Source organism: Calypte anna, chromosome 3, assembly GCF_003957555.1.
Source record: "Calypte anna isolate BGI_N300 chromosome 3, bCalAnn1_v1.p, whole genome shotgun sequence".
NCBI lineage: Eukaryota > Metazoa > Chordata > Aves > Apodiformes > Trochilidae > Calypte > Calypte anna.
Genome location: NC_044246.1, coordinates 14818144 through 14831050, shown reverse-complemented (window position 1 = coordinate 14831050; position 12907 = coordinate 14818144). Strand labels below are relative to the sequence as shown.

The 12907-nt window shown below is 35.2% G+C and overlaps 1 protein-coding gene across 1 annotated transcript in view; it reads right to left on the bottom strand.

The window, feature by feature from the left end:
* Positions 1–12907, bottom strand: part of DNAH8 (dynein axonemal heavy chain 8) — a 121003-nt gene that overhangs the window by 106890 nt on the left and 1206 nt on the right. The window contains exons 2-9 of the mRNA XM_030446786.1: positions 12486–12617; positions 8951–9035; positions 8117–8265; positions 6356–6545; positions 5799–5962; positions 4641–4817; positions 4185–4298; positions 1283–1390 (exon numbers count right to left, since the gene is read on the bottom strand). Of these exons, the coding sequence (XP_030302646.1) occupies positions 1283–1390; positions 4185–4298; positions 4641–4817; positions 5799–5962; positions 6356–6545; positions 8117–8265; positions 8951–9035; positions 12486–12617 (1119 nt within the window). The remainder of the gene's footprint in view (positions 1–1282; positions 1391–4184; positions 4299–4640; positions 4818–5798; positions 5963–6355; positions 6546–8116; positions 8266–8950; positions 9036–12485; positions 12618–12907) is intronic.

The following is a 12907-nucleotide window of genomic DNA, read 5'->3' as shown; positions in this document are numbered from 1 at the left end:
TTTGTACTGCATGTACCCTTATTTAAAATCAGCCATTAAAGAATTTTCCATCCTAGCAATCTGTCTTTACATTGGTCTCCCATGGCTATGTAAAGGGGAAAACAGTCTTGTACTTCTCAACTACGAAAAATCCCAAGATTGTAAAGACAGAAAGGAAGAAAGGAGTACAGCAGTGAATGCAATTGTAGAAAACACATCTCAGAGAACAGCTACAGGTAGATAAGATTTTTGTCTATTAAATAATGTGAACAGTTCAAAACAGTTCTGCTGACACATGAGAGTACTGTAAGGAGATCAGAACAAAGACTGAAAACTGTGGCAACAAAGACAGCATCACACTGTAATATCACGACTGGTGAAGTTGCAGATTTGCTTCACCTCTGGTGATCTTTAAATGGAAGCAAGCAGTGTGGACCTTCAGCCACAGAAGTGTAACAGAGTTTTTCCCCTTAAAATTTCTTAGCATAGCTTAATGTAACCAGTTTGCTATTAGCCTCTGTGGTAAAATGGTCAATCATTTAGACCACTAAATGACAAGCAGCAGTGTCAATACATCAATAAACAAGTGTATAAAAGCTTATTGCATAACAGGCAACATAAATATTGCCACATAATCTATACCTAACATCTGATCTATGGAAAACAGTCATGGATAAATATATCCTGGAAAAAGCATGCATTTTTTAACATTATTTCCCCTAGATGCCTGTTGGAGGTGTGTATTTTCGTCTTGAAGGTGTTCTTTGCTCTAAAACCATTACACAAACCATCTCTTCCTGCAGTGAGAGCCTGGATTCTGCAAATGACATTGCTATAATGACCTAGTTGGTCTTAATTTTCTGTTTAAGGTAGCAAAGTTTATGACCTGAGATTAAATTAACTTTTCAAGTCAGACTTGCTTCTGAACACAGAATTTTTTGTCTTTCATACCTTTGCAGAGAATAGCCTAGTCAGACTCATGGCCATCTGGTTAACTAGGTCTTCAAGGCTGACAATAAAAAGATCTTTGTGGATTCAGTGATTTAAGAAACAACAGAGCAGATCAATTCAGATCAGGAGGTGGATCAAGAAAAAAAACTAATTTTGCTGAACCAAGAATAACAAGTTCCTTCCAAAAGACAAGTCTTTAATCAAAGTTCAGTCCTCTTCTGATCAATGGACTACTCCTCCTTTCCCATGCAGACACCTACTGCTTATTATAATTTTCAAACAATTGTCCAAACAAAAAGGTGGTTTTTTTCTGAACAATCACATATTTTTATATTATACATATTATATTTACCTTTATAAACAATGATGTCATTCTTTCAGAAGTGTTGTAGTATTTTGAAACTCCATGAATCATTCGTATAGCATTCATCAAGTTTGGTATTCCATGTGTCATTGATATCTTAAAGGAGAATTCAGGGAAAAGTTTTACTTTCTATTCTTGACACCTATATTTTTATTCTATTTTTATTTTACTGACAACTTCTAAATTACATTTTTCCTTAGAACACATGAACCAACCTTTGAAATGTTATGGCATTTTACCAAAAGCTTTTTGTAAAAAAAACCCAAACAGAACAAAAAAAGTAAATGTAAACCTCAATACAAACAGTAAAACTCTTAGATTATTTTCTAATAAATAAAATCAAAGATATTATGAATATTTTTTATGCTATTTTGATCATCAAAATGGCACACTAATTCAAAAAGTACAGGTTGCTTTTTTTGGCCCAGAAGGAAGTATTCTTTTAGCAGCTAACAGTGGTTGTCTGTGATTAATACTTTTGTTTTCCTTCAAGTACAGCTGCTAAATATAGTCTATGCAATTACACTGTGATGATAACCATGACACAAAATAATTTCATTCAGACATTTCACAAAACATTAAATAATTGTCACAATGTTAATTTCATCAACGAATGGCTAGTTCAGTCAGTCATCTTATAAAGCATCTAAGTATTTCACATATTTTATGAAATCACTGTTCCTATAATTTAAATCAAGCTGTGGTATTATGAGTATTCTGTAATTCTATAACTTTCAAAGTATTTTGGAATATGTTGGGAAGGGAGGCCATCCAGAGAGACTTTGACAGGCTTGAGAGGTGGGCCAGTGCAGACTACATTAAGTTCAACAAGGCCAAGTGCAAGGTCCTAAACCTGGCTTGGGGCAATCCCAAACACAAATACAGACTGTGTAGAGACTGGATTGAAAACAGCTCTGATGAGGAAGATTTGGGGGGGATGATTATGAGAAGCTCAACATGAAGCCAGCAATATGTGTTTGCAGCCCAGAAAGCCAACCACATGCTGAACTGCATCAAAGGAAGACTGGCCAGCAGGTTGAGGGAGGTGATTCTCCTCCTCTACACTGTTCTTGTGAGGCCCCCTCTGGAATACTGTATCCAGTTCTGGAGTCCCCAACACAAAAAAGTCATGGATATGTTGGAGAAAGTGCAGACAAGGGCCACAAAGATGATCAGAGGACTGGAGCACCTCTCCTATGACAGGCTGAGACAGTTGGGGTTATTCAGTCTGGAGACAAGAAGGCTCCAGGGACCCTTACAGGAGCCTTCCAGTATTTGAAGGGAGCCTACAAGAAAGTTCGAAGGGACTATTTACAAGGGCATGTAGTGATAGGATTAGAGATAATGGGTTTATACTAGAAGAGAGCAGATTTAGATTGGATAGAAATTCTTTAGCGTGAGGGTCGTGAGACACTAGAACAGGTTGCTCATGGAATCTGCAAATATCCATTCCCTGGAAGTGTTCAAGGCCAGGCTGGATAGGAGTTTGAGCAGCCTGGTTTAGTGGGAGGTGTCCCTGCCTATGGACAGGGGTTTGAAACTAGATGATCTGCAAGCTTCCTTCCAACTCAAACAATTCTGATTCTATTCTGGAAAAACAGAAGGGAAAAAAAGTTGAAAAATTATAATGAATTAACATGGCCAGGGATTAATCGGAGTTGCAATCCAGAACATCAAGAAAAAGAAATTTCGACTGTCTTCCCTCAACACGGAAACCAAGGTCCTGGAATTAACTTTGGGCTGCAAACTCCAACTAAACATTAATACTGTCAACAAATGTATCAGACATTTGCATCTGGTAGAGCAGTGTGAAAGAAAGACTATTTGGTATAAGAAAACCACTCAATCACCACACTTTTGTCACCAATAACAACTTCTGCCCCCCAAAATGGAATCAGGCAATTCTGAATCTACTGGTTTTCTTTTTTAATCCTTGCCAAAAAAATAAAACTACAAATACTGAAATGTATAGAGATTTCTCTGATTAAAAGCCCTGAATCAAATACTCATTATAAATTTTCATATGGTCACCCACTTCAATTACATTTGTGACTGTGTGTGATATTGCATACACGAAATGCTGTATTTTATGCACACTACAGATGGTATTAAATCTGCAGGGATTCCATTCCTGATTTGATAATATAACAAATATTTTGCAATATCAGATATGAAATTAAATTCAATACATCATGCAGTTCTTTTTAAAACAGGCCATATTTAACTTGTACTACATTTTTTAGTTGAATACCATAGAAAATTTTACCTAAATTACCTTCATCTCTGGAACAATATTCCAAGAGGTGAAAGAGAAATTCGGATGTATCTAAATTGTTCCATATTAAACAAAGAACTACAGTTCACTATCCTGTATTACTAAAACAAAGACCTCTTTAATGATTTGCCACCCACATGTCAGTTTTTATTTAAAAATAATTTAACTCCTATGAAGCTGTTCATTATTGCCTGGTACCTGGCACCCTCTAGTGCTACTCTGAAGAGGTGAAGATAAACAGCTGAGTATACTGTCACATTCTTCTAATCTACAATTCCATGCAGTATTAGCTCTGTGCCACATATATCACACTCTTTTTTTTTTTTTTTTTTTTTTTTTTATCCCCTTAAATCTTTGCAGTAGGATCCTAAGGTGCCAGAAATGCAAAATAAATGCAACACTTTGACAGAGAAAGGAGACAGGTAGGCCCAAAACAAGAAGGTCTGAAAAAATACAGCATAAGAAGCCATTTTTCCTAAGGTATTTCCTCCTTCCACACTATTCTGCAACAACCAATAGAAACATATACCTCTTATAATAACTAGTAGTTAATATAATTAATAACTGATACCATCATCTAGGGCTGACTAAAAGAACAATGAAAGGCATACTTACAAGATCATGCTTATAAAGTGGCTGGCAAACTTTTTCAAGTATGCTTAGGTATTTCACATTATCTTTTGATTCATTTGCTGCATCTGTGATTCTACCATCTAAGTCTTGCCACATCTAGAGGGAAAACAGTACTGTAAAAAACTTTATACACATCAAAGTGTTTCCTTTGTTTGCATTGATTTGCTCGAAGTAAACCTTGGTAATTTTTTAAAAAGGGTTGCCAAAGGAGGCAATAAATGTCATTTTCATTTACAATAATTTTTGTCTGCATCTCTAAAAAGGTCTTGATTTTTCTCCCACTATATTAAGCACACGAGCATTATACCTAAATTTCAATTCTCCTCAGACAATGTCTGTTAGATGCAATGAAACAAAATAAATACTGCAAGTTTTTTTACTACAGTAAAAAAACCAAACCAAACTAAAACAAAAAACATAAAAAAGAAAATAAATTACCTTTAGTAGTTTAGAATGTCCAACTTTCATAACATTAATGACAGCTCTGCAGCTTGGTCCTTTGATCTGATCAATTATAAAACTAAATTTTGCAGACATACATTTCCAGTACTCTAGTTCAGTCAGTGGACCTGAATCATCAGCTTCTTTCCTTATCTGTTTACTCTCAATCAGAACCTGCAACAAAATTGAAAAAAAAAATCCAAATGTCAACTACAGAGAACAGAGACCTTATTATAAAAAGGTAACACTCTGTAGACACTAACTTAAAAGGAACGAGTTTGCAGTTACTGATACACAAAAATTCTTACAGTTTGGAAAAGTAATCAGTTGTGAATTATACCTAATCATATCCTTACACTGAAATTATGGTAACTAATACATACATTTAGCTGATGTCACAAACTGGGTGAATCTCAGCATATCTCCCTATTTTTTTTCTTTAATTAGATTCTATGTATTGAAATGCACCAAATATAACTTCACTTGCAAAAACTTGAAGAACCATTTTAATAAAAATAATAAACATTGGACACAAAGTCATGAATGTACTCATTTGTATGTTGATAAATGTACAATGGGTTCTTTTTACACGTCTCACATTTTTATTCTCTTGATCTAAACACACTAACCACAGTGTGCCCTTACAAGCAAGGGTATGCCCCAGTCTACAGAGATTCTGTATTTTGACAAAGAGTTCCATGTGTTATTAACAAAATCTAATATTAATTTATTGAATAACTGAGACCTTGCTATGTAAGATTTACACAGGATTAGAAAATGCCCTACTGGACCTGGTCAAAGGTCTAAGAGTTGTAGCTCATCCCATGACAAGCAGCAGAAATTTATCAGGTAATGCACAGAGTATATATACCTAACTGTATATATATGTGGTCCCTGCCAGGACTATGACTCCTGCATTCTTCTCTCCTCTCCTTCTTATTTGTATATTAAACATTCAGAAACTCTTATTGTTGCTAGACTGTAAGTTCTTAAGGATAATGACTTCCTACTTCACTTCTGCATAGAAGAGAAGCCCTCACCTTACTCAGATGGAAAAGCAGCTGAAGCCTTCGACTGACTTTAGACACGTCACATATAATTAACAAATATCTATCTATATTAATCCTGGATTGATGTATTAAAACAACAACATACCTGATCAATTTGTCTATACCATATCATAAGTCCTTCCTCTAGCTGGTGAAACAGGTCAGGATTACTAGCTGCTGCAGTTATGTTCTCAAAGGATTGGAGTTTAGAAAAATTAACGTCTTCTATTTTTGTCAACTCAACCCTCCCTTCAATGCTTATTATAGCCCCTGAAAAAAAAAAAAAAAAAAAAGGAAAAAAAAAAATCAGTTCCAATACAGAATCAATTAAAACTCAAAAATTAAAATTAAATTGCCAGTATAAACTATTTAAGCTTAGGAATGTAGGTTTGCAACCAGTGTTACTTCAATATAGTAGCTTTTTTACTGCACCCATATATACTAGAAAATTCTTATTTTAAATGCAGTGTTCCTCCTCAAAACTAAAATATCACTAGTGAATTTTCTTAAGTAAATAATTTAATTAAAGACTTATTAGGAAAGTAATTGATAATTTTTTTTTTCAGAACTGGAAAAGTTCCTTTCCTATGTGCTACTGCCTCTAAACAAAAATTTTTATGTGGAATTCCTCCATTTTGATTGTTTCTTAAATGCAATACTTACCTTCTAAAAATGAAAAGTATCTGTTAATTGTTTCCATGAATTTCTGTTTGACTTCTTTATCTTGCTTAAGCTGACTTAAAGCCTCCCATTTATTTGATGCAAGGATAGCAGGGAGAAACATCTTTTCTATGATATTCCTAATACCACGTAGAAGTCCTTCAGTGGCATCCAAAACACCAAAGAGTGCCTCCTATATTGTAACAGAATGATTGTTAGCAATGTTAGTAACTTACATTGGAGTATTATGAGTGTATTTTTTTAAAGCAATGTAATTTGTCAATGAAAACTTTAACTGGAGGAGACAAAATCTTTACAAAATACTGATACCCACAATGTGACCATAATATGCTGTTTTCAATTTAAAAAAAAAAAAAAGTCAATAATTATTTAAAACAGTTTTAAAAGGTTGCCAAGTTACATTTTTGTAACTTCTGTTACTTCCTTATCATACAGAAAAATTGGAAATTTAAAAAATACTGCATAGAATTTAAATATTCCCCATCTACAATTAGGTATGATGTAAAGAAATGCTAGTAGCAAAACTGCACTGAATATCTGTATCAGAAATTACATTAGAAGCAATTATCTGACTGAATGTATATTACTATACATGAGATGAAATATTTGTCTGCTCTCCAAAACTAAACTTTACAGGCTCTGAGTATTTTTATATCACAGTATTTTTAATGTTCTTCAAATCAGCAAATACTAATATGCTTCTAAGGATATATATCTCTGTAGCGGGGGGAGAGCGAGGTTGGCGTCGCCGGGCTGGATAGATGAGCGATGTAGCCTAACGTAGAGTTGCTGCGAGATTAGCCTGCTGCTGAGGACGCAACCAGCCACGCTCGAAGCTAGCTCTGGAGTGAGCTGCCTGGGGGATGTGAGACTCACTATTTATTGGTCCACGGCCTCGCGCATGCTCCGTGGGGCCCTGCCTCAACTGGGCACAGGTGTAGTGGCTCACACCCACTCCTTGGTGATTAGCAGACTCCTTATGTTGTTCCCCTACATATCTCCTTTGTTCATTACCTCAGTAAGCACTTTGATGCAGAAGTAATATTTATGAACAATAATAAGACGAATCTTCTATCTTACTTTAATAGTGCTTTTTGCCCTTCACCTTCTCAACTTTTAAAGGGAATAAAGCATTTTTTATATAGATTATAAAGTATAAAAATTAACAATGGATTTTTTGTCTAAAGAATTGTAAATCATATTGGTTAGAAAATACAAATATAACACCAATTCTTACCAATTTACTGTCCCTTAAGCACTAGCTGAGTATTATGATGCGTAGCTATACCCAAGAATGAAGCCCATACTTATCTAATAATTTGTCTTACATAGTTGTAAAATAGAAAAACTCAGGCTATATAATTTACCTAGGGAAAATGCACATTTAAAGATACATAAAAGAGAAAGGTATAAGCTATCTTTTCTGCACCTGGTACCTTCAGTAAAGTCTACTCAACGAGTCCTTATAGTTTAGAGATTTCCTAAAACGTAATTAGTGGCTTTAACCTCTTTAAAAACAGTATGGAGAAGACAAGAAATTAATCTAAACAGTGATTAAGTGTAAGACACTTATTTCACAAGGCACCCTGCTCATTAACAAAGTGATTCATTGTCTGCCCAAAACGGAGAGCAAACAGAATGACGTTGCATAACATGCAAATAAGTTACCAGTAACCTCAGTTATGTGACAACAGTAGAACAGTGAAAGAAAACTATCTAATTCTAAAGTGCATGAGAAAATACCTCATGTATAGTTTTTTCATTTAGTTTGCTGTCATTCTTAGAACGAACAAAGAATAAACACAATCCTGTGAATTTATCTGGTGTACTGTCCAAGTAGAATCGCATCACTCTGGTGTCTTTTTTAACTCCTGGAATTGTCCGGCCGCATTCTAAAAAGAATTTCATAGGTGTCACTATTTTTAAAAGGGTATTATAAAATGCTTAAGACTAAACTAATGAAATAAAATTCTACACAGAAATAATTTATTTTCTACTTTTGTGTGTAAGAGAAGCAAAAACTGCAGAATCCATGGCTGTAATTAACAACACAATTAAAACCTACAACAAACACATAACATATATCTTAGAGAGCAATTTTGGCTCATTTTCACTGAAAACCAGTTTTGCTCTGCCCCATTATTCTGGGTTAATTTGTTGGTGACTGAGGTAATGAGAAAATAGAGAATAAGAGACTCTTAGGTCCTCTGTGAAGATCATGCAATGCAATTTGAGGGTTTCCTATAACTAGGTAGGGAAACAGCATGCTCAGTGCTTAGAGAATCATTAAGCATTTTAGACATTGGGTGTCTACTGAGCATATGAAACTAAAAAACTTCAAACATTTATAGTAAAAGCAAATTCATACAGGTTTTATAAAAGTACTTTCTAACAAATTGGCGGCATAACTTCTGTAAGAATAAGCTGCAACCGCTTCACTGTCCCTGAAATACTTCTCTTTTTATAGGCTTTTGACCATACTTTTTCTAAATAGGTTTTATTCAGGGAAACATTAAACAGAATTAACAACACAAGGCACTATTACATCTGCCTGTATTAATACAGCTAAAAATTAACCTGTTCCTGGTGCTTGTCCTTCTTGGTAGAAAATTCTCAAAACTTTACTTCCTCCCTTCTCAAAAAAAGAATCAAAGGCGTCCAACTGTTAAATAAAATAGTGAATACTTGTTATTCAAACTGTTAATTTTTTATGTGCCTTTAAGACATAGAAAAATACCATGACACTGTTGAAGCCAGGTAAAACCTAGAAAGCGAATATAGTGTAGCCATACAGGAATTAGAGAGTTAAACTCAATATGCAGGCTTAAGCAAAAGCATAGAGAACTTCGTATGGAGAAACAACGGAGGTAATAAATCCGCTAGGGTAGAGGTCACTTTGACATAAAGGAACTAAAGAATGCTAGCATCCCCAAAATAAGACATGAAAAAATGGGACCTATGAAAACCAAAGGGAGATAAGGAAAGAGATGAGCTAAGCAGTCAGCATTTTTGTCAGACACGAAAAAAACCCTGCCAAATGCAAAAGGATCCAAATTAGGAAAAAGTTATGGAAAGGACACCAGTTCAAGAGGACGAAAAACAGGAACGACCCCCAGAATCCTCCCCAAATTGAAGACCAAGCCTCTAACTCCGCCTGTTATGAATATTAAAAGTAGATGGTGCAATATAATGAATATTCATAATGTATGTTGCAATTGCTTGGCAAAATTGTATAAAAGCTGAATTGTGAGATTGCTGAATCAGAGCAGTTTGCCCAGGACAACCTGGTTGCTCCCCAGCCGTTAATAAATACCTCCTGCTTAAAGGCTACAAACTTTGTCTCTGAGCAGTTACTCTGTCCATGCCTTGTTTGGGGCATAAAATTGGCATCACTGTTTAAAGTTTTAGTGGCAATTAATGTTTAACCACAAATATTGTTCAACACAATAGATTTGTAGGTCTTTCAAATATTGCCTTCAAGTACTAAACCTGCACACACAGGTGGCCTACATCTTCATAACTGTGTATTAAGTGTTCATGGTCTTATTCAGTAATACACAGGCACCAGAGGATATTCTGTCACTCACAGAGATCTGTAAGTCTAAAGTGTCAAGTGGAAGTAATGTCATAAAAGATTTAGAAGGAGATTTGAGTGACATGACATTCTCTGCTACTGCTACTCTACCCCTAAGTATAAAAGAAACCTTTGTAAAACAGGAGTAGCATGACCCATGAGGATGTTATTACAGAGATATGAATTGGCCTCATTGGCTCCAAAACATTTTCATGGTGACACAGAATTGTCAACATCTGAAGGCACAGTGAGATCACATCTGAAGGAGACCATCCTGCCCCAAAATTAGCTTGCTGTCTCATGAACACCCTAAGACATTATGGGTCTCTAGAAGGCCATTTTGATTTTGTCATGTTATACAAGGTGCTTTGAGTAGTAAGGATGCAATGGTTTGAAACAGACACTGTGTGCAGATTATCATTCTAAAGAACTTGCCTGGAACTATAGCTGGGGTTTTCAAAATTTGAATTTTCAAAGTGACCTAGACAATTTTTGTGTCCTGGTCAAACCAGGATATGTGATTTAGAAGGAAGTAGACGAGGCTCTGAGGAGTACATAGAGGGTTTGGAGGAGATCAGAAGGTACTGATCTCAACAAAATCCATCTTTTTTCACAGTCTCCATAGTTATCTGCAAGGATGACTAACTCAGCAATATGTGACTGGGCATTCAAACTTTCCAGCTGGGGGGTGCAACCTTGGTAGTGTGACCTCTTTCCTCCCCATGAAGACCATAAATTAATCTAGTGAGTATGACTGGAGATGGATCAACTGTTCAAGTATAAAACATACACCTTTACATGTATGTGGTGTATGTATTTCCTATAAGCATGACTTTTCCCCATAAAAAGTAAATAAATAAACAAACAAATCTAACCAGAATGTTGAGAAGAATAAGTGAAAGAAGTAAAAGCAAGCCAGGTTTAGAAAAACATGCTGCACTGCCACTTTGGTTAACAAGCACCAGTGGGTTAAAACTGAGAAAAATTTCCCCTAAAAACAGTGAAAGAAAAATTGGTAAAGTAATGAAAGGGCAATGACAAAAATTGAAAGAAGATTCACTCTTGCAAAAAGCACTCCAACTAAGGAGAAAGAGTAAGGCAAACAGTGATTTTTGGATTGTATAATTTTACACAGAAGGTAAGACATGAGCTGTCCCTGTGGCCACTGCTTTAGAAAATCGCTTGTGGTTCAAGTCCATCTGGTACAAACACTCACTGCACAAATACACATACAAGCATTAAAGGGTAAAACTTAAATCACAAATGTCAAAGACATGATACGCATAGGAGAATTTGCTGACTGGCAATTTGTTAAAGGACAATGTTGGCACAACCCCAGCAGACTAACAGGGTTACAAATAAACTAAAACTGATAACTAGAAAACTGCCAACCACAGAAAATTTTCAGATGGTCCTTGCAACAGTAAACCATCTTCTGTCCATCAAACCAAAATTACAAATACCCAACACCTTAAGAACCCAAAGATTCTCAAGTGTCCAAATTAATCAAACTCAATGTAGAACAGTTTTACATGAAGTCATGGTGATCTAAAACTATTTACCATAAAGCAACTTCAAAAAAAAGAAATCTTAGTTGACTGACAACACTTACAGCACCTCTGTTGTGTAAGCAGAAGAAAAGGCAGGACCATTTATGTACATTTTGTGATATATAAGCATCGGTAAACAAACATTAAACAAAAAGTTGGATTAGGAGTAAATTTGTGTTTTAACTGAACAGCTGAAATTCTAACAACTGATTTCTTTGAACAAAGGAAACAACATCTGGCTGACTTTTAAATGCAAAGGCGAATCGCTCCAACAGACAAACACAACATCATGCAATCAGAGAAGCCAAGAACTACATCTTTTCACATACAGCCTGACTGAGTTTTGATACTCCACTAAAAAGAACAGTTTACTTGGCTGCTTCTCTTAGTTCAAGCACTTTGAAACACCCTGAGAGACAACACTAAAAACACACAAGGAATGACTGAGCTTTCTGAACTTTCATGAGTTTGGGATTTACTCATTCTAAAAACACCCTTCATCCCTTTTTTAAACATTCAAAAACTTAAAAAGCACTCAAAGATGGGTCTTCCCATCTGTGGGTCTTCCTAAATACAATTACATTAATTGAATGGTGCAGGATTCATCTCTCATCTTTTTACTAAGTAGCACACTTAACTATCAAAATATTAAGTTACACATACTGCAGTCTCTTTTCAACAAGGAATGGATTAACAAATAAAGACTGTGATAAATGAAATTTGTTAGAAGTGGTGAATTCCTCATGTCAAAGTAAGAGCAGTAATTATCCTTGAGTTCAGAAAGATGAAAAGCTACAATCAAAAACTCCAGGAATATTTGCATGTCTGCCAGGAAACTAAGTTGAATGACTTAACCATTTTAGATGAGCTCCTTATTACCGTTATGGCAGAAACAATATAAATCATGGGTGACAGTTTACATCAAAAAGGCAATGTGGTACATACTTTGATTAAAAATTGAAATCATCAACCATCAGGACAGACTCACCGAAAGGCAATCCAAAATCATTTCTTCCACAGTTGTTAGGTCTAAACCTAGCCTGAGGCTGAGAACTTCAAATATGTATTTATATGAACCAATTTTTTCTCTTCGGTGTTCTCTTGCTTCTTTGTATTGAGCCTAAAACATTAAATATGTCTTTCAAACTCAAAACACATGAAGTGATCACAACTAATGATAAGACTATATAACTGCCCCACTCTTTAAAAATCCCTACATTTTCGTAAGTTTTTTTACACAAGAACAAATTATTAAGAATGATTATAAAATGTAAAGTCAACTCTGAGGATATGTCCAGTGAAGTCAAATATTAAATACATTACAGCTAGATTTTAAGATATTTGTATGCTATATTGACTGTTTTTTCAATAAGAGAGAGAGAAGGGGAAGGGAAAAGGGAAAGGGAAGGG